Below are 21,571 nucleotides of genomic sequence, written 5' to 3'. Positions count from 1 at the left end.
TTCCTTCTCTTTTGCCCAAAATTTATGAGGCTCATCCTTGAAGACAAACATGAGCACGTTTCTGTTTGTTCCAGAGCAGGGGTGACTTAAGCACGGCACTGGTGAATTGGTGGGGGTCTCCGCATCCACCTGCTTTTGATTTTTCAATTCAGCGTGCATGGATTTCATTATGTAATTGCTGGCTTTGCTCCCTCGGAACTTTGTTTATTGTGATCCTTCCCAGGGCTAAACACAAATAAGTAATAAGGACTTTGGGGCTTACCCGGCTAGCTTCCCATGTCAAGTGCATGGCCATCTGCTTACCTCTGCGTGTGTTAACTTCCCTTCTATCACTTTGTAAACACTCGGGCACCCTGTGATGTGTGGGCACCAAAATGAAAATCACTTTTGTTAATGACAGTTTTCAAACCAACCCAAGACCAGGTAGAAATCTCACCTGTTTTGGGTTTGTGGTTTGTTGTTTGTTTGTTTGTTTTTCCAGCCGCCAAGCCCAGAAATCTTTTCACAAGGATGTCTATACTCTGAGTGTATTGTCCTGTTTTCAGACTTCTACTTTTCACTAGTTATCCTGGGGAGTGAGTTTAACAAGATTTCCACCCTGCAGAAACTCTGGCAGGGGAAAGACCTCGAAAGAGCTCTCAGTTTCAGGAACTGGCAGCATCTGCTTCCTCATGTCCGGCAAAATCAGTGGCACACACAGCCACTCCCTTCTTATTGGTGATTTTCTTCTAGCACATGCATTTCCCTACAGGTGTTCTTTCTTGGCTTTGTGGTCGACGTCACCTGCTCACAGTCCATGAAGATCAAGAAACCCATGAGTTAGGGTGATCAGATGCACGTTCAACGCACGCATGTACAGACACACACACCGGAGCCTTTGAACCGGGAACTCCCTGAGCCTTGGTTCTGTCTGCCACGTCCGCGTCTTTAATCCGCCTCAGTGCTGACAGGATGGCTTGCAAGTAGCAGTACTCTGGCCAACGTGGCTGAATGTACATGTACAAGAGAAGCAAGATGGTGTCCTCATAACAGAGCTGCAGGTGGTAACACAGACCCCTGCTGGGAACGAGGAGGGCAGTCCTTGCACCGAAGCTTGCAGGATGAATAGAACTTAGGGGGTAGGAGGGCCATGAATCCCAAGGGACAGAAACCAGAGCAGGGTGCAGAGCAATTGGGGTAGCAGAGTGGAGTGTGAAGACCAGCCAGGACTGCAGAATCTTGGATCCTTGAGTGATCTCATGACGCCTACTGTCAAAAGAAGGCCAGTTTTCAGGAATAAGCTTTTACAAAAGCTCTCTCAGCTCCAGGCCCACCAACCTTGTGTTTCCCACAGTAGCCAAGCATGACCAGACCACGCACATTCCAGGCGGAGTGTGCAGCCCCAGAGCACCCCAACAGCCCTTTGGCAGATGGCACAGTCAGCTACTGACGGCGAGGCCACACTCCCATGGTCCCCACAGCTTACCTAAGAATTTCAGTGCTGCGTCCACTTTCTGAGCTTTGTGGTTCATTCACAAACAGGCAGTTTCTGTGTTTAATTGGCATTTTTTCCCCTTGGCCTGGAATCCTCTGCTCTCAGGGGCATGCCTATCCCCCAATTTCTTCTACCTACAACAAATTATGAACTCCATAAGCCCTCTGCCAACAGGAATGCAGAGGGCAAGCAGAGGGCAGGGAGGAGACAGGCATAAAGCTGGAAAGTGGTTGGGGAGGCTGGCAGTGTGGGGCTCCCCGGGGAAGGAGGTCAGATGTTCAGCTGCAGACAGGCTGGGGGGTCAGGGAAGGCTGACATTTTAGGATGATCGATCCAATTAGAGGTGTGAATGGATGGATTGCATTCTCAGTGGTTTGATTCCTGTGAGTGCACAAACATTCATTTAGTGTCTGCTGCATGCTAGCCATGCTGCTAACCATCCAAGGCTGTGAGTCTAGGCTCTGTCTGTACTGGAGGTGCACACAGGCCAGGTTCTGGGCAGCTCACTCAGACCATGGGTGCAGGAGATGATCCTTGGTCTGAGCTAGTGCAGAATGAAATTAGCAGGCAGGTTCATATAAGGGGAGCCTAGCCAGACAGGGCCTGAGAAGGTATCCATGTCCACCACATCATGCCCAAGGCACAACCTAGAGTTAGGCAGACACAGGACTCAGGTCTCCTGAGGTCAAGCCCCTGCTCCTTATTCAATTATAGGCTGCAGTCGATCCTCCAAGAATGTCTCGTGTATGCGTACCATAATCGGTTCATGTCAGAGCAACAATCTGATCAATCTGATTCATTTCTGGCTCTCTCTCTTTTAAGATTTCATTTATTTATTTATGAGAAACACGCAGAGACATAGGCAGAGAGAGAAGCAGGCTCCCTGTGGGAGCCTGATGTGGGACTCGATCCCCAGGACCCCAGGATCATGACTTGAGCCGAAGGCAGATGCTCAACCACTGAGCCACCCAGGTGCCCCATTTCTGGCTTTTTATTTATTTTTGATGGTCCTGTCATTTATTTATAAGACTTTCAAAAGACACCTAAGATTTGTTGTTGAAAGTCAAAACCAAAACCAGCCTCCTTTTCAGCTTCCATCTGGCTGCTGTATTAGTTCAAGCCAAATCCACTTGATGTTGAATGACATACAGTGTGAGTGGAAAGTCAGACTGTCATCCCAGCCTTTTGGCTTTGTGTCCAGCTGTCTGGGCCTAGGCCCGGGTCCAATGTATTTCTCCAAGAACCCAGGAAGAGGAGGCCACCAGGCCCTTGGAGGGCCTTCTGTTACTTGGCATTGCAAAGCCTGGAACAGTGACCTTCCTGTCCACCTGTTCCTGGGTTGGCTATCATGCTTATCCCAAGGCTCCCTACAGGAGGACACTGTCCTTCTTAGCACACAAACCAGAGAGATCCTGAGTCTAGAAGTGACCTAGACATCGTCTGGTCCCTAAGCACTTATTTAACAGATGAAAACCAACAATAACCTGATGAAGGGTGATACAGTTATGAATTATGGAAAGATTAGGAATCCTGATACAGGACAGAAAATAGTCATAAAGACATTTCTGTGCTAACTGGGACTATTTGAACGTGGACTGTGAATTTGATCGTATTGATCAAATGGTAAGTATATGGTGGTCACGTAGCAAACCATTCTTGTTCTGTAGAGATACATGCTGAAGTATTTAGGGGTGAAGTGCCACCATGGTTATAATTTACGTAGAAATTATTCAGCAAAACATAAAAAGTATGGGTAGGCACCTGGGCAGCACAGCTGACTAGGCATCCGACCCTTGGTTTCAGCTCAGGTCATGATCTCACAGATCATGAGATCGAGCCCCAAGTCAGGCTCCATGCTCAGCAGACAGTCTGCTTCAGACTCTCTCCCACTCTCTGTCTGCCCCTCCCCCCCAAATAAATAAGTAAATCTTTTTTTTTTTTTTTTAATGAAAAATGTGTGGAGGGAAAGGAGAGAAAGCAAATGTGGTGTTGGATTAACAATGGAATCTAGGTGGAGGGCATTTCATGCGTATTTGCTGTCCAAGTCAGCTCTTCTGCAGTTCTGAAATTTTTCAAAATAAAATATTGTGGGGGAAACAGTAATGACAAGAGAAACAGCAATAGAGTGACTTGTCTTTTAAAAAAAAAATCAGCTGAAGTTAAAACGCTGTTCTCTTAACCCCACATCCAGCAGACCATCACCTGTGCTTCTTCATCCAGGTGAATGGAGAGCCAAGACCAGAGCTTTGAGAGGGTGTCAGAGACCCTCCCTTCCAATCCTGGCCGGGTCCCCAAGGAGATAAAGACCAGACTCACATCGCCATCTAGTGGTCACATAAGGAAGTCTGTCTGCTGCTGCCAGTTTTGAAAGCAAACTTAACCCCTGTTACTGGCCTTTCCCGCAGTTGGCTTGGTTGTTCCATCTCCCTCTTGGCCAAACACTGATTTTTGTTTCTCTAATTTTCTCATATAGATTTCCAGTTGCTTTGGAGACACAAGACAAAAAGCTGATTTCCAATCCCCCAAAACTGAGTCAAGCCCCAAATTCTTTGATCCAGGAAAAAAAGAAAAGCCCTGCTTGTGTATAATGAACCAGATCTTTTTTACCACCACACACCAGCAAGCGGCTGGCCTTTCTGATGCCCTCTTGTGGAAATAAAGGCCAACCAAATGAGAAAAGCAAAGGCTATTTATTCCCAGCTCGCTGTAGCCAGGGAGTCAGCTACCTTCACTTGCATTTTGGCAGAGGACTGGGCAAGCTTTATAGTGGGAGAGGGGGAAAGCCTCAGGTGTGCCCTCAGCCCCCTGGAGGCTGTTGATGGGGAAGCCGGAGGCAGCTCACTGGGAGTGTCCTGTGTGATTGGCTGGGGGAGCACTTTGGCTTTCTCTGGTTGATTGAAGTTGGATGTGGGGAAGCTGTCCATCATTAATCACATCCTGGCCATTTGGGCTGATTGTTACAGAAGTTACTGTTTAGCACCCTGGATTGTGATGCTAGCTAGCCATGGCAGTGTGGTCGCCTACAAATCTGCCTTAGAGCAGGCTGGCTTCCTGGGCTGGTTATTACAGAGAACGGGGTGAGGGGGTTAGTTTCCCAGGCAGGTTGCCATAGGCTGCATGTCAAAGTTTTGCTTTTTATATATCCTGGCCACTGTCTGTATATTTGGACTTTCTCAGTTGGGAAGCAGCCCATCCACAAAGCACCCAATGCGGGGCCTGGTGTGTTGCAGGCAGCAGCAGCTCTAATCACGGGGGTGAGACCCCTGGAGGGAGGTCGGAAGACCCAGGTGTGATCTTCAGCCTTCTTCTCCAGCCTGGGGAGAACTCTCCAAGTGTGGGTGGCCTCCTCTGTACAGAGCAGGTGCTGTCCAGCTGATTCCTGCCCTGTAAGATGCGCCCCCTAGGGGCTGGAGCGTGGGGTGGTCTCGCAGAGACCATCTGTGAGATAAAGATGCGGGTGGGAATAGGTACCTCCTCAATGCCAGCCCACCACTTGGCCGAGGTCCTGACACCCTGGGACTCCAGCTGAGATAAACAGACAGACTCACGTGGAAATAAATCATTGCTTTATTCCAAGCCGACACTGGCCCTGGGCTCACCACCTGACGGTGCTTTCTTTTTACTTTCTCCAAACCCAGGCTCTTCGTGTGAAATGGTCCCACCTCAAGCTACCCTGGGTGGATCTAGACTGGCTAATAGACATCTCCTGCCAGATCACCGAGCTGGACCTTTCTGCCAACTGCCTGGCTTCCCTTCCCTCGGTCATCCCCTGGGGTCTCATCAACCTCCGGAAGCTGAACCTCTCCAAAAACCACCTGGGGGAACTGCCTGCTGTGCAGTCATCGGACGAGATCATCTGCTCCAGGTGGGCGCTCGCCCCACGCAGGCCCCTTGGAGGGGGCGTGGGGACCCCTGTACCCAGCCACCACCACCGTCCTCCTAAAGGTACTCCTTAAATGGAGTTTGTGGTCTTGAAAACAAATTCTCAGTGGCAGGGGAGAAATTCTGCCTTCCTTTACACCAGCTCTGAAGAATAAGATCCCACTTCCTTTCGAGGTGAACGCAGAGAAGTCTGGAAGGGCTGTTTGTCTGGCACGCCTTTCCACTGCGTACCAGTGGCCACGCGGCCCTGCTTGCCTGAGGTGTCCAGGTCTCCGTCCTGCAGCCGCAAGTCAGGAAAGTCAGAGTGCTTCCTGGCGGGTGGAAACGATGAGGCCCAGGGGTGCCAGATTTTATCTGCCCTCCCAGGGAGAGTGGGAAGGGCCTCACAGAAAGACCTCACCCTGAGTTCTCTGGCAGCAGATGCACAGTATCGGCAGCTCCTGGTCTCCTTTTTCAGGAGGCCTTGGGAAGAGGCCTGAGCCTTCCCCCTGAAGCTACGTGGGAAGGGGAAGCGCCTTCCCTTCACTGATGTGCAGTAATCCTCATTTTATCTATAGAGGATTTGAGCCGATTTCAAAAGCTGTGGCTCTGAGTGAAATAAGAGAGAATGTTGCAAAGAGCACAGGGTCAGAAGTCACCCACAGGGAAGAAGGTCACACACAAATGTTTTAAAAACAAGGGCCTTCTGAGTGGGGGTCCTTAACCAGGGCCAGACTCGCGAGTCCAAATGGCCAGAAGCACAGCCCAGTGGCCTTCCAGCAGCTTTCAGGGCACCAGCTTACTTTGCTCTCATATATTGAGAAAGGTTTGCATCCCTGTGGGCCGGTGAGACCAGGGCCTACCAAAGAGACATGGGGCTTTCTTTGTCTACACGGGACATAGTCACAGTTAATGCGTTGAGTGAGCGTAAGTCATATCACTACGTGTTCAATGCACACTATGCAGCTTTATGCGAATGGGAAAGAGAAATATGTCTACAGAGAAACATGTAGCAGTGATGCTTTTCCTCTTTCTTCTGATGCCTTGACTGTCTCCCTCCCCAACCACAGACTCCTTGAAATCGATGTCTCCAGCAATAAACTGCCCCACCTCCCACCCGGATTCCTGCACCTCTCAAAACTTCAGAAACTGACAGCTTCCAAAAATTACTTAGAAAAACTGTTTGAAGAAGAAAGTGGTATGTTGTATGGTCAGCAACCTCCGCTACTTTGTCATTTTGTCCTTGATAGGAATATTTCACCAACTTCTTTCCTGTCGCCCTAGCCACTAACTGGATCGGTTTGCGGAAGCTGCAGGAACTTGATATTTCTGACAATAAATTGACGGAGCTCCCCGCGCTCTTCCTTCATTCCTTCAAGTCTCTCAGTTTTCTGAATGTCTCCAGAAATAACCTGAAGGTGTTTCCAGATGCCTGGGCCTGCCCTTTGGTGAGTCTCATGCTGGAAATCGTGAAAGGCCAGTCAAGCCTGCATCTCACGGGAACCAGAGCTCTGTCGGTGCTCTGTCTCCCTTTTCCCCCTTGGTGGCCACGCTGGGGGGCAGCATTGCTGTTCCCCTGTTACCACCACCCAGCAGTGTCACTCAGCATCCAGCCCCTGAGCATCTCAGACAGGTGACTCACCTGAAAGCCAGCCACACCCTCCACATCACCCTGCCCACCCCCCGCCCTGGCTCCAGGCTTGAGATTTGTGCAGTAACACCCATAGAACTTTCCACAGTTCCAGCTTACACGTCTGGCATAGGAGGAGTTTTGCCCCCAGAAGGGGGCCACGGTTCCTTTCAAATAGCTATGAAATCAGAACAAAGAAGAGAAGAAAACATAATCTGCATCCACAGCACTGCCAACTAAAATGGTGTTTTTGTTTCTTGGGAAGTTTGCTTGTTAAAACAGATGAAATTGGGGCACCTGGTTGAGCATCTGCCTTTGGCTCAGGTAGTGATCTCAGGTCCTGGGATCGGGTCCCGCATTGGCCTCCCTGCAGGAGGCCTGCTTCTCCCTCTGCCTGTGTCTCTGCCTCTCTCTGTGTCTCTCATGAATAAATAAAATCTTAAAAAGAAAAATAAATAAATAAAATAAATAAATAAATAAAAATAAATAAAATCTTAAAAAGAAAAGAAAAGAAAAGGAAAGGAAAGAAAAGAAAGCGGAATAGCATAAAGAATATTTGTGTTTTATTGCCATCAGTTTCAAACCAAGAAATTCTCCATCACTAGCATTAACATTCTGGTTTAAACATATGTGTGTGGGAAACCGGCTCCTCTCTAGAGCTGGGTCCTGAATGATGCCATTATTTCCAAGGACAATAGGCCAGATGTTCTGGAATGAAGGGAAGGGAGCATGAGCCACCTTCGTCTCCCTGAGGAAACCATTCCGGTCCCTTCCTTAGAGCAAGGACAGGAAAGCGAGACAAGGACAGTGTGTAGCCATTTATGATGGAGCCTTATTGGCATGTTCTGATTTTTCACATCAAATTTGGACATGGTCTTTTCTCCTAAGCACCGCTGCACTTACAAAGCTAATTAATATCTCACTCTCTTTCTCGTCCTACTCCTAGAAATGCTGTAAAGCATCCAAAAATGCCCTGGAATCTCTACCAGACAAAATGGCTGTCTTTTGGAAAAACCACCTGCGGGATGTGGATTTCTCAGAAAATGCCCTCAAAGAAGTTCCCCTGGGGCTTTTACAGCTTGATGTAAGTTCGATAGGGCTCTCTTTCTCATTTTTTGGCTTTTGTGAGGAAACCAGTCCACATTGCAGGGAAAGCTAGAGGCTTCTTCTGAGCTTCTGAGACCAGGAAAAAAAAAAGTTCAACTGTCAAAAACATGCGTGTTTATGAGCAAAGATTGGGAGGAAATGAGCAAAATGAAAACAGATATGTAAGGGGAGGGGAGAGCGTGGGTTTTTATCCTCCAGGACTCTTTGATGTTGAAAAGTGTAAGCGCAGCCCAGCAGCCCCCTTTCTGGCCTTCTCTGGCTCTGACCTCCTAGGACAGGGGTGACACCCCCACCCACCCCGCCCCCCAGGCCTACTGGGAGCAAAGCCCAGAGAGCACTGTGGGGTGGTGCGTTCTTGCCCCTGTCTCCCTCCCCAGAGGCAGCAAAACTGGAATTCCTGAGGGTCAAAAGCTTTGGATGTGAATGTGGGAAAGTGCCTTTTGCCGGAGCCCTGTGTGCACCCCAACCCTCACTCCCCTCCATGGGGCTGCTTTCTTGTCTTAGGTTGTTTGCAGATCTGCTCCTGTCTTCCCCACTCAAATACAAGCCCCTTAACGCAGAGCATAGACCACGTTCACCTCTTGATTCCTAGAGCCAGCCTCAGATCAAGGCCTGGCAGGTGTTGGCAGGAGGAACCAGGGCACCCCCGGGCAGAGTGCACAGGCCTAAGCCCCAGTCCGGCCATGCAGGCCATCCAGGCCCCCACAGGTTCTCCTGCAGTGGAAGTATCTTCCCCTCATGTGCAGGGACACCTCCCACCCTAAAGGACCAAGAAGGTACTTTCCATCTGTGTGGTCTCGGGGAGGAGGGCCATGAAGTCTCAGGCCCCGGGGTGTGCACATTTCAAGGGAGGCCCTGGCAAGTGAGGACATAGATCCCTGCTCCCCTCAGGGGCACCCCTGGCCATAAGCTGAGTCCCCTGCTCTGAGTAGATTTCTGCATTTCACACCAGCCACATGCCAACTGGGTTTGCTGGTTCCCACTGTGGCCAGAAGCAGCAGATCAGGAGGGAAGGAACTTAGTCCAGGACCTTACCCCTCAGCCCTGTGGGGATTCATGTTTGTTCACCATCTCCCCCTCTGGATGGGGGTCCTGGGAGGCCCTGCACAACCCCAGCCAGGGTCCTGGCACCTGGCGCAGGCGTGGCCTAATGAGAAATTCGGTGACAAGCTGGTTGTGATGGTGGGGGCAGCGTGCCCCCCCTTGGACAAGGGAGGCCCCCAGTGATGGCATCAAGAAAGGTTACAAGGAAAACATGTGAAAAGTCCAAGGGTGGAGCTTATACCACCCCACACACAGTTTATGGTGGGTGGACAGAAGGTCAATGGCTCAGGAGTCCACAGGGGGCACCTGAGGCACACGGGGGCGGTTCCCAGGGAACTGGCCAGCAGAGAGGGGCCTGGCTGGGGCAGGTGACCATCTGTGTCCCTACACTGCTGCCCCTGCACAGGGCATCACCTGAGGGGGTCACAGGAGGCAGCGGCACCCTGCAGTGGGCTACAGTCCCTGCCCAGCAGTGTGACACCCGGGCCTCCAGGCCCCACAGCACCAGCCGCTGCTCCCAGGACAGGCCCATGAATATCAGTCACTCTCTCAATGCTGAAAAGTACTTGAACTCCTTTCATTCTGGAGTAACTGCCTGCCACTGACCTGGAAGGAAGGATCGTGTACAAACCACCCTGGGTGCTGTGCTGGGTATAATTTTGTGAGTTCTAAGAGACTGTGGAATCTTCTAGAAGGTGAACAGGCTATCATCGTTTGGCTGCATTTTGTTGGGGAGCTGTCCCTCTCCTCAGTCTCTGCTCCCTTCAGGCTCTGACGGTGCCTCTACCTGTCTTTCTTTCTCTCCCAGACCCTTATGTCCCTGAGGCTCCAGGGAAACCAGCTGATGGCCTTGCCACCTCAGGAGAAGTGGACCTGCAGACAACTCAAAACCCTGGATCTGTCCAAAAACCAATTTGGCAAGTAAGCATGGGGGCTCTTTACTTGGGTAAGTTCCCAGATATGTGTGGGGAACCGCAGTCAAGCACCCCCTTGGGTTGGTGTCTCTGTTGGTTTGTTGGGGCTCTGCAGGGTCTGTGGGGAGGGAAAGGAGGGGACAGGGAGGAGGAGCTTAAACAAGAGACAAGAAACACGCATTCCGCGCCCCCCCCCACCTCCCCACCCCACCCCATGCTTCTGGAGGCAGGAAGTCTGAGGTCAAAGTGCCAGTGTGGCTGCTTTCTTCTGAGGCCTCTCCCCTTGGCTTGCCTAGAACAACCTTTCTCCTGTGTATCCCATGGTCCCTCTGTATACCTGTGTCCCAATCTCCTCTTAGAAGGACACCAGTCAGATTGGATCAGAGTCCATTCATATGACCTCATTTTAACTTATTTGCCTCTTCAAAGATCCTACCTCCAAATACAGTCACCTCTGGAGGGCTTCGGGTTTAGGACGTCAAAATATAAATTGGGAAGTGGGAGGTGGGAGTGTAGTGGGCACAATTCACCCATGACACTGTCCTCCTCTTTTAAATTTTTAAAGGTTCCTGGAGGGGTTCCCTGGGTGACTCAGTGGTTGAGCATCTGCCTTTGGCCCAGGGCATGATCCCGGGGTCCTGGGATCAAGTCCCACATCGGGCTCCCTGCATGGAGCCTGCCTCTCCCTCTGCCTGTGTCTCTCATGAATACATAAATAAAATCTTTAAAAACTAAAGATAAAAAATATATAAATAAAGGCTCGTGGAGGATCTTATCACATCAGCCTAACCTGTCATTCTGTTTCAAGGTTTTGGGTAATAACTAATCAAAATGTACATCTACTGAATAAAAACGACTCCCAAAGCCTTCTAATAAAAGGTGAAAATGTGGGGATGGGCACAGCTGGCCCTGGGGGCCCTGGAGATCGGCCCTCCTGTGTCACTTGCTGAAGCCCACTGCTTAGCAGAACTTGACCCCAGCCCACTCCAGGTGAGATATAGAACAGCCCCTGGAATGGGCCTACCTACCAGGCACAGAACAGCTCACAGCTACCTGAAATGGAAAAGCTCAAGAGTGGTTATGCCAGCGTTAGATACCTCTGGACATTTTTCCCACCCCAAAGACTTGGGAGCATAAGCAGTGCAATTAGCAGGCCGGGGCTGTGAGCACTTATCTAGCAGCTGCGGGGTTCCCAAACGCCCTGCAGATGGAATGTTCTCCTGTATATCCTCATGGCTCAGCATTAAACAGTAGCAGCAGAAGTTGTCATGCTGTCCTCAAAATCTGATTTTTTTTTTTTTGCCCCTGCAGAACTGAAGACGGAATGAAAACAAAGCGTATTTCCTTTTTCACCACCAGAGGGCGGCAGCGTTCCGGGACCGAGACAGGTGTGTGTGTGTGTGTGTGTGTGTGTGTGTGTCCGTCCGTCCGTCCGTGGGGTCAGATGAGACACCGGACGGGCAGTTCCCTGCTCCGCCACCGGGGGTCGCCCTTGCATGGGGTTTTCCCTGAAAAACCTGAGCGCGTGCTGTGCCCGTTGTTCATCGAAGTTTGGCTTGCAAATGTACGGAAACCCTCCTTACCGTTTGCAGTCCGATGAGACTGGTGGTAGCTATTGTGCGGATGGCTCTGCCGTGAGTGAGCACTGCCCTAGAGATGGTCCGTGTGCCGGCACCTTCTGTAAGGGTCACAGCAGGGAGTATGGCTTGGGGCTCCCCATTTTGCAGATGAGGAAGCTGAGGCTCCCACCGGGTTGCAGTCGTCTCAAGCTCCCATAACAAAGCACCACAGACTGGTCAGCTGAGATAATAGAAATTTATGCTCTCTCAGTTCTGGAGGCTGGAAGTCTGAGATCAGGCTCCTTATGAGGGTCTTCTGGTTGTATTCTCAGAGACAGAGCAAACTCTCTGGTGTCTCTTCTTATAAGGGGCACTAATGCCATCATAGGGACCCTACGTTCATGACTTCATCTAAACCTAATTACCTCCCAAAGGCTCCAGCTCCAAATATCATCACGTGGGGCGTTAGGGCTTAGATGTATGAAGAGGATGGGAAGGACACGATCGGTCTGTAGCACAGGGGCTGTGGCTGGTCAGTGACAGAACTGGGTTTCAGCCCGGCATCTCGGGACTCCAGCCCTGAAGTCGGGAAGGGTAGCACCATAAAGTCCTCACTGCCACACTTAGAGTCTGGTGAAGCCCACATGGGAACACAGCCCCCCTGTCCTGGCCAGCCTGAGTTTCTGGAGGGGCTTGGGGGCTTCCCTCAAACTCACCAGAAATGGCACGGTTCCTAGTGTGTTTCTCCTGGTCTTACAACCAGGCCAGGTCAGTAGATACTATTCCAGGAAAACAGACTTCTCTCATTCTCACAGATCTTCTGTGAGATATGGGGCAGCTGAGGACCTGTCCCTCCAGCTGCTCAGCCAGCCCTCTTTTTTAACCTGAAAGCTAAGACTTCTAAAGCTAGCAATGCACACAGAAATATCCCTCAGGACACTGTCCTGTAGAATGGGAACCAACATGTAGGTCATTCTAAATGTAACATAACTTTCTTCTTTGGCTCAGTTCATGTTGGCAAGTCCTTTTTTTTTTTAAGATTTTATTTATTTATTCATGAGAGACACAGGCTCCACGCAGGGAACCCGACGTGGGGCCCATCGCAGGTCTCCAGGATCAGGCCCTGAGCTGAAGGCGGCGCTAAACCGCTGAGCCACCAGGGCTACCCCGGCAAGTGCCTTTTAGTACAGATGGTATAAGATGGAGTCGAGGTGTGCCGGAGCCCAAGACACATGTGCCGGCAGTGACCTAAATAATATCCACCTGTTACACTTTCTAATGAACCAGTGTATATATACATACGATACACATATGTATCAGTCATGTAGGAATGTGTGTGTTTACATATGAATGAAAAAGTAATATGTCATCAGTGGAACAGACCTAAGTCAAGATAGGAATTTAGTATATGACAAAGGTGGCATTTCAATTTTGTGGGGGGAGAATGTTTTATCATTTTAATACGTACTGTGGTATAACTGCCTGTCCAGTTGGAAGGGATAAATCATAACACTGGATTCCCTACTTTATGTCAACTGCAAAAATTCCCATGTGGATTTCAGACTTAAACAAAAAAGAAAACAGGAAACATTTAGGAGAATATAGGTAAAATTTGGGATGGAAAAGACCTTTAAAAACTAGGTGGGAAATCCAGAAGCCATTAGAAAAAGACCAAAACTTCCAGCTTTGGTAAAAATCGAAAAGCTTTGTTCAGTAAAAGGCACCATAAACCAAGTCATAGGGTGGACAGAGAAGAAATATTTTCAACAAAAATCATTGCCACATAAATTGGCTGAAGTCCCTAATACACGAAGCCTGCTTACAAATTGATTTGGGAAAAAAAAATAGAGGAGGGCAGTGGATATAAACAGTTTGCAGAAAAGGAAGTGCAAATGGCCCAGAAACAAATGAGGAGGCCCTATAACACACTAATGGGGACGCACAATTAGGAATTTCATAACTGATCCTTTTTAAAATGAAGGGCCTTAGGACTTGGAACATGGAGTCCAGACACAGGGATTTCACTGGGAAGGAAGGATAAACCAACACTTTCTTCTCATTGACACCCAAGGGGGATGACACGCGTGACAAGTGTAGCTGGGATGGATCTCGTTCAGGCTGCCATCGCTGTGGGGTTGAGCCTCGTTCATTGGAGTGGTTTAGAAAGGCGTCTCCAGGTTAGAAACGCAGAAGTGCAAAGGAGGTAGGGCCCACCACTCATTGAGACTAGCCACTCCCTTGTGAAGCCACCAGAGTACAAGGCCAAAGGCACGCCATGAAAAGCACAACAGGAACGTGTACCAATGTTCTGGAAAATGAGTTTGCCAGTGGCCCACCGGAGCCCCTCTGGGGAGCTAGGTGAAGAGGCCACACCCCTTGGAAGTATCCCTGGCAGAGGTAGATCGTGGCGTTGGCATCTGACAAAGGCTTCTTGAGTGTTTCAATTTCGTCTCGAAAGCTGAGGCCCACCCCTGGATGAAAAGGAGACCCATTGCAAATTCTTCCCCTGTGGAGGGTTATTCTCTTGGGGGCTGTTGATCCTTGGGTAGGGAATTATCTATATAAAAGCTAACTTGTTTGCAGACGGATAGTAAAATTCCAAGGAGATTTATGTACATTCAAGTAGTCCTATTTGTGCGGCAGCCTTGTCCAAAAATAATTTGGACAGCCGTTTTTACGGTAAAATTCAGACCAGCAGAGTCATAAATAACTTAGGAATAATTACAGTTCATAAATACCTCGAGCTGTGCTCCTCCAGGCCCGTTTCTGCTCTGGGCCAGAGACTCTATGACAGGTGTTGCCTCTGTTTGCAGTCATAATTTCTCATTCGATCCACCCGTCGCTTAGAGAGGCTTCAAAAACGACTTGAAAATCAGAAAGTACCAAGGTCAGGTGTGCAGAATGTGTTCTCTGGGAGGAAAGTGAGCCTTTCCTACTGTTCTTTCAATGTGTATTGGGGCTGGCTAACAATCATTCTTTTTCATTGAGGGGAGGAAAAAAAAAGTCCTTTCAAACATTTTTCTTTTTTTTTTTAAGATCCTATTTATTTATTCATGTGTTATTATTTATCTCATGTGTTATTAAGCACAGAGAGGGGAGAGAGAGAGGCAGAGACACAGGCAGAGGGAGAAGCAGGCTCCATGCAGGGAGCCCGACGTGGGACTCGATCCCGGGTCTCCAGGATCACGCCCTGGGGTGAAGGCGGCGCTAAACCGCTGAGCCACTGGGGCTGCCCTCAAACATTTTTCTTACATTCAAAGCCATCTTTAAAAATCTGTTGCACCTTTATTACACTCAAGGAGCCACGGCACCAAGTCCCCTTCCCACAGGGGGCCAGCTAGGCTGGTTCTTTTGGGCACCAATCGCAGTATCCGTTATCGCCTCTCCCGGAACATTCTCTGATGCCAGGTTACCCCATTACCATCGATACCGGACGACATGTGTGGAGAAGAGCCAGAGCGGAGGGAGGAAGTTGTGATCAAGGGCGGCGGAAAGTTTTTCCAGCCCAACAAAAGAATCCAGGCTTCTCTATCTCACTTGGCGGGCAAGAGGGCCAGAGGAGAGGGCTCGGGCCGTCTTTTATCTTGAGTTCTGGGAGCATGGAGTCCTGCCCACCAGGGAGGACAAGGCGCTTTGGAGATTTTACTGAAACCTAAGCCTCTGATCTCCATCAGCGTGTGAGTCCAAGCTCCCTGCCACATTCTCTCTCAGCTCCCACACTCCAGTGGCCCATAGAAGGAGCTCATGTGACATGATCTTAATAGGAATCTCATAATTAGCCTAATTAATGAAGTCTCTTAAATAATAGAGAGCTGGCTGGTTTTTTCAGAGAGTGGCATCATAGGAAGCATTGAAACCAAGCCCATCTTGTTATTTTTTTACTCCATTGGCTTTTTTTAATTGAAGAAGACGTGTCCGGGGTAAACAGAATTTTTGAACAGTATCAAATGTGTGGGATGAATATCCAGTCTCCTCGTAATTCTCTTCCCCAGAGACAGCTGTGGGATTTAATGTGTCTCTAGTAATGATTATGTTTGTGTCTAACATACACGTATGCGCATGTGTGCCTGGTGTATCCACATGCCTGTAATACACATGTGTGGTGTGCCTATAACATGCCTGTAACATACAGCACGTCAATATACCTGTGTGCATGTGTGGCACACACATAAACATCATATAGCACGAATATGCATTATAGCACACATACATATGACATACACACATAAATGCACGGGGGGTGTGTATTTGCTCGCAAGCCTGCACACACACGTTTTATAATACACAATTTAAGCCTTCTAGATGTCAGATTCCACTCTTTCCTTTTCCAGTTCACCAGTAGTCCCTGATGTCACTCCATACCCATGGACCTGCCTGCCCCATGCTCTATAAGTTGCATCTTACCCGTTACTCATCCGCCACCTCCCTGGGTGGGGGACACGCAGCCTGTCCCCTGTCTTTGCTATTACAAACAGTGTGCCCACGGAGTGTCCTGCCCTCACATCTTTGCCACATGCTTGCAAGAATGTCTGTAGGACCATCCCCTAGAACGGGAATCCTTACTTAGGTCAGTAAGATGAGCACGTTACTCAGACCGATTTACTGCAATGCCCTGCGGAGGTTTCACCAGCTGGTACACCTGCCTGGCCTGCACGCCGTGATCCAGAATCATCCGCAAACATCCAGTCCGTTTTGCCGTTTCTTTGCAGTGGGTGTGCTGGAATTTCCGGCCTTCCTAAGTGAGTCTTTGGAAGTCCTTTGTCTGAACGACAATCACCTGGACTCGGTCCCTCCCTCGGTTTGCCTCCTGAAGAGCTTATCGGAACTCTACCTGGGAAAGTGAGTACCCAGCCAGCGCAGGCGCACTGGCCCTTCAGGGTGTCCTCCCGTGACCCATCTGAGGACACAGGCAGCAGGGAGAAAGAAGCCCTCTATGGACCAGGAAGCAGCAGGGAGACTTTCAGGACTGGGCTTTAGTCAAAGAGGTAGGGGAAGGGAAGACAGGGGCCGTGATGCCATGATGCACTCCTTGCTACTTGGCTCCTGTCCTGACGAGAACTGCTCAGTTATTCATCCTTCCATTTACTGAGTACCTATCGCCAGGCGCTGCTGAGGGGGCACGGGAGTGTGCGGTGTGCAAAACAAGGAAAATATAAGATAATTCAGTTACATTGCCTTTTTGAGAAGTGACTAATAATCTTTATGGCACCATAATAAATAGAAAATATGACGACACTGGGTGGGGAGGAAACTTAGTTCTAAGCCACAGGGATTTGCAGAAGACAGAGCTGCCATTTGCAATGCTGGCTTTCCAGCGAGAAAGCCTTTGGAATTGCTATCTAATGGAACATTTGAAAGCAGGGGTGCAGGAAAAGTGGACCCTAGAGACTGACGGGCTGCTGCATGTATGTGTGTGTCTGTGTGTGCTCGCACATGTGTGTGTGTCCTCCCATGATGTGTGTGTGTGCCCTCAGCAATCCTGGCCTCCGTGAGCTCCCTCCTGAGCTGGGGCAGCTGAGCAACCTCTGGCAGTTGGACATTGAAGACCTGAACATCAGCAACGTGCCCACAGAGATCAAAAAAGAAGGTAGGGCTTCCTAGGCACTGCCCCCGGAGAAAGACTGCTTAAGTCCAGAGGGTAAGGACCTGGGCTAGAAGCAGCTGGGCGACCTGTGCAGGTTACCCAGAAAGTGATTGGTGCTGAGCACCAGTGTATTGCAATTAACCATAGGATAAAACTATCCGTGATTCTGTGGGCAGGAAGGATATTGTCTATCCGAACACCATTCGGATTCCACTTTTGGGGTAATTATGACTGCACCTTCTTCGCATCAAATCCAATCGCCCTCTCCACTCCCTACCACCCATTAGAACATATGGAAGGTATTCCTTCAAGACAGGATTTTGTTTCCCAAGAGCTGTGAGCATGTTCTTGTCCATGTGTCAGCAGCATTTTCCCCCACTCTGTGATTTTCTGTAGGCCCCAAAGCGATGTTATCTTACCTGCGTGCTCAACTGCGGAAAGCAGAGAAGTGCAAGCTGATGAAAATGATCATCGTGGGTCCTCCTCGCCAGGGCAAGTCCACCCTCCTGGAGATCTTACAGACGGGGAGGGCCCCCCAGGTGGTGCACAGCGAGGCCACCATCAGGACCACCAAGTGGGAGCTCCAGAGGCCAGCTGGCTCGAGAGCCAAGGTCAAGGATGGTCGGCGTGCAGAGTCCCCATGGGTGGGAGGGAGCTTCCTGCGCCCCTTCTGTCTCCTCTCCAGAGAGCCTGGGATTTTCACAGCCTGGTGTCTGATACCCAGGATATTTGCAGGGGCTGTTGTGTGCTGTTTCAAACCAGCTACTGCCAAGGGCCGTGAATAATTTCATAATAATCTCCTAACATGCCCTCATGGTTGTTCTGTTCTTTTAAGATTTTATTTTTTTTGAGAGAGAGAGAGAAGCACAAGCTGAGAGGAGGGGTAGAGGGAGAGGGAGAAGCAGACCCTCTGCTGAGCAGGGAGCCCCATGCAGGGCTCAACCCCAGGATACTAGGATCACGGGATCATGACCTGAGCCGAAGGCAGATGCTTAACCGACTGAGCCACCCAAGTGCCCCGGTTGTTCTGTTCTAAGTTGAGGCTTCAGGCCAATAGTTCTTAATCTTGGCTGTCCATTAGATTTCTTTGATGAGCTTCTAAAGACAGCAGGGGCCAGGCCTTGCCACTCCTGGCCCTATGGATTGCAATTCAAACAGAATGGATGCACTGTCCTTCCTGACACCTGCTTTCACCCCAAGTTCTGAGAAGTCTTGATCTTCAGCCCTACTTAAAATGAATCCTTTGGTAAACCTATTAATCATCTACTTTGCCACTCAGTATGAGACAAAGGAAAATGAAAATTGTCTTGTATTAGAATCAGAGAAAAGAGCCTGCAGAAGGGCTAGGACATAGCACACGCCCTTAGCTGTTTCTCCCAGCTCAGGGATGGAACGCACACCTATAATGCCTCCCTTACCTGTTGCTGTATTTGTGGTCACACAGAACCACACGGGGTGCGAGGAGCCTTGGGGCCAGAGGCTGCATGATTTACCCCCACAGCCCCCAGGACAGGGCCAGCTAGAGATAGGTTTCCTTGCAAAAGTCTTTTACACAAAATCACTTTCCAAATCAGGCATTCCAGTTCAGGTCATTAGGCATTTAAACTGTCCTCTAGAGAGCAGGGTCCTGCCCTGTAATGCCTTGTAATGCCTTGTAACGCCAGAACGATTGGTTACTTAATACCAGCAGTACCATCACCACCACCCCTGAACACCCCAGGAGTGAATCTCACTAACTCCTGTCCAGAGCGTCTCTAAAGTCACCCATAATCTCTGGATTCTCTCCTATTTTTTTGGTTTTGGGTTTTTGGGTTTTTTTGAGTAGTGACTTAGTATCACTTTCTTTCAACTGGTCTGTTTCAAATGCTTTCCGAGGTCAGAGAGGTGAATTGCTGTTTCCATTTTTCCTGTCCTTTGGCATCCACTTCCATTTGGCCAGCATTATAATTTCCCCTCCTAACCTTTCGAATGCTGAGCTGTGTCACTGCCCGTGTGTCTGGGCCCTCAGCCAGTTCAGAACAGCTGTCCATTTTCATGCCTTTGCAAAAGCCGGTCAGCACGCCTTGTCTTGGCCTCCTCTTGGAGGCCAAAATGCAATGTCGTGCAAACGATTCTTTGCTGCAGGAAACTGCAGTCCTAGTTGCTGGGGCCAGACTCTGACCTCATAGGACAATAGAGAAACCACCGTTTACACAGCCTTTCCTGGCAGCACAACAGCACATCTGTTGTTTGATTCCCACGTCAGGGCAGCTGCCCATCATCCTTGGTGGGCGCCGCCTCCCAGCCTACGCAAGTTCAGAGGCCCATCTCCTCGGCCTCACCCTCGCAGGCACCGATGGAGTTTAAGCCTTGGGTGAGTGCTGACGTCAGCACCTGGGTGTCCCCTCCAGTAGGGAACCATCTGCAGCAGAGACAGAGGCAGAACAGTGTCCCCAGCGTTCTGCAGACACAGTTGGACACAAACACCCCAGCCCACAGGAGCCAGCCATCCAGGGCCGGGCCCCCTGCTCTGTTGGCGGTAGATAGGAGCTTCCAGAAGTCCTTCTCTTGGGTTACTTGATTCCTGAGACAAATGGCAGGATGAGGAAAGCCCTTCCCGTGCTGTGCCTGAGCCATCTCAACGTGTTTGGCTATAGCCTTGGTCCCTAACTGCCTCCTGTCACTGTTCTTGTTGCACAAGCAGGTGGATTCTGTGGAATTCACCGTCTGGGACATCGGAGGCCCCGCCAGCATGGCCACTGTCAACCAGTGCTTCTTCACGGACAAGGCCCTGTACGTGGTGGTCTGGAACCTGGCACTGGGAGAGGAGGCCGTGGCCAGCCTCCAGTTTTGGCTGCTCAACATTGAGGTGAGGAGGCACCAGCCCTGCAGCTCTCGGGCCTCGGAACATCACGGGGAGCAGGGTGAGGGGGTCTGCCGCTGCTCTGAAGCATCCCCTTGACTGCGGAAATAAAAGGAATGGTCAGGGAGAAACGCTTGGCATCTTGGCAGGCTTTCAGAGGACCCAGAATCAGGTCGCAGTGAAGCGCTTCAAACCCTCCTTGACCAGGTGATTATCAGCACTCTTAAATTTAAGAGCCCCCACCCCCGACTCTTGGACGCAAAAGGAAGACAGAGCTCCCGTCTCACAAGTCAAGGTGGCAAGAGCCTGGATGCAGGCCACAGCCACAGGAAGCTGACATAGAGGCTGAGGGGATCAGAAATCCAGCTCTTCTGGGGTGCCTCATGCAACCCCTCGGTGCATAACATGCCCTCGAGGCTTACAGAGCGGAGTGTGGGGCACAGTCCTGGGTGGTGCCGAGGGTCGGCTCGCCTCTGTGCCCGGGAGCTATGTCCCAGTCTCTTCTTGGAGCAAAGGAAGCCGATGCTCAGCTGTGGGGTTCTCTCTGGCAGGCCAAGGCCCCAAATGCTGTGGTGCTGGTGGTCGGAACACACCTGGACTTAATCGAAACCAAATTCCGAGTGGAGAGAATTGCAACGCTGCGCGCCTATGTGCTGGCGCTCTGCCGCTCACCATCCGGGTCCCGGGCCACAGGCTTCCCAGACATCACCTTCAAACACTTGCAGTGAGTGTCCTGCTCTCTCTTGCCTGGTGCCTGGCTGTGGCTGAGGCTGCTGCTCCTTCACCTGTCCATCTGCCGGGGGCCACCGGGATCTGCCTACAGAGGGCTCCTGAGCCAGAGCAGACCAGACCACCCCGGGGAGGGCAAGCTGCCTCTAGTGGGCAGGCAGGGCAGAGCCTGGGCACACCCTCTCCATGCTTCCCTCGGGGTCCCCTCCCCGCTGGAGCCAATGCTGAGCATGCATGGCCCTGATGGGACCAGGAGATAGAAATGCGTGTGCCTGCCACTCGTCACGTTTGCTGATCTCTGACCAATCGCAGACCCAGGTGTGGTCCTGGTCCTCACACTGGGTCTGAGCGGTCCCGGCCACTGCCAGTGGGACCAGAGCCCTGGGCTTGTTGCTTCTCTCTTGACTCACGACAGCCCTGTGGGGTTATGGGAGTCCTTGTGCCCACTTCACAGGCGATGGAACAGGCCCAGCAAGTTAAGGAAGCATTCTCTCGTAGGAATGAAGTGTGAGTTGCTGTGCTGGTGGCTCTCAGGTTCCTTCACCCCACTCCCCCTGGGTGGAGTGCTGCAGACCTTGGTGCAGGGTCAACCTGGGGACACCTCCACCTGCCCCAGAATGCAGGATCTGGCTGGTCCTGATGCAGAATTTCAGGAATTCTTCGTGTGCCCTTGAGGACACCCTGAGGCCGGCGATAAAATAGGGGCACTGGCCCTGGGCCAGAACCAGGTCCACCCCAAGTGTGCTCCCTTCCAGCTTGTGTCCTTGGGGGGGTGGGGGGTGTCACCTGGCACCTTTGGTCCTCACTTTCCTCCTCCTCAGGACACA

At 50.6% G+C, this 21,571-nt stretch overlaps 1 protein-coding gene across 4 annotated transcripts in view; it reads left to right on the top strand.

The window, feature by feature from the left end:
* Positions 1-21,571, top strand: part of LRRK1 (leucine rich repeat kinase 1) — a 124,310-nt gene that overhangs the window by 68,111 nt on the left and 34,628 nt on the right. For all 4 annotated transcript variants that reach the window (XM_025437937.3, XM_035714357.2, XM_035714359.2 and 1 more), the window contains 11 exons: positions 5,113-5,339; positions 6,406-6,533; positions 6,620-6,783; positions 7,912-8,049; positions 9,925-10,037; positions 11,342-11,418; positions 16,299-16,428; positions 17,064-17,176; positions 17,570-17,784; positions 19,857-20,021; positions 20,567-20,739. In XM_025437937.3, coding sequence (XP_025293722.1) covers positions 5,113-5,339; positions 6,406-6,533; positions 6,620-6,783; positions 7,912-8,049; positions 9,925-10,037; positions 11,342-11,418; positions 16,299-16,428; positions 17,064-17,176; positions 17,570-17,784; positions 19,857-20,021; positions 20,567-20,739 — 1,643 coding nt within the window. The remainder of the gene's footprint in view (positions 1-5,112; positions 5,340-6,405; positions 6,534-6,619; positions 6,784-7,911; positions 8,050-9,924; positions 10,038-11,341; positions 11,419-16,298; positions 16,429-17,063; positions 17,177-17,569; positions 17,785-19,856; positions 20,022-20,566; positions 20,740-21,571) is intronic.

This window comes from Canis lupus, chromosome 3 (genome assembly GCF_003254725.2).
Source record: "Canis lupus dingo isolate Sandy chromosome 3, ASM325472v2, whole genome shotgun sequence".
Classification (NCBI taxonomy): domain Eukaryota; kingdom Metazoa; phylum Chordata; class Mammalia; order Carnivora; family Canidae; genus Canis; species Canis lupus.
This window is presented reverse-complemented; position numbering and strand designations above follow the sequence as displayed.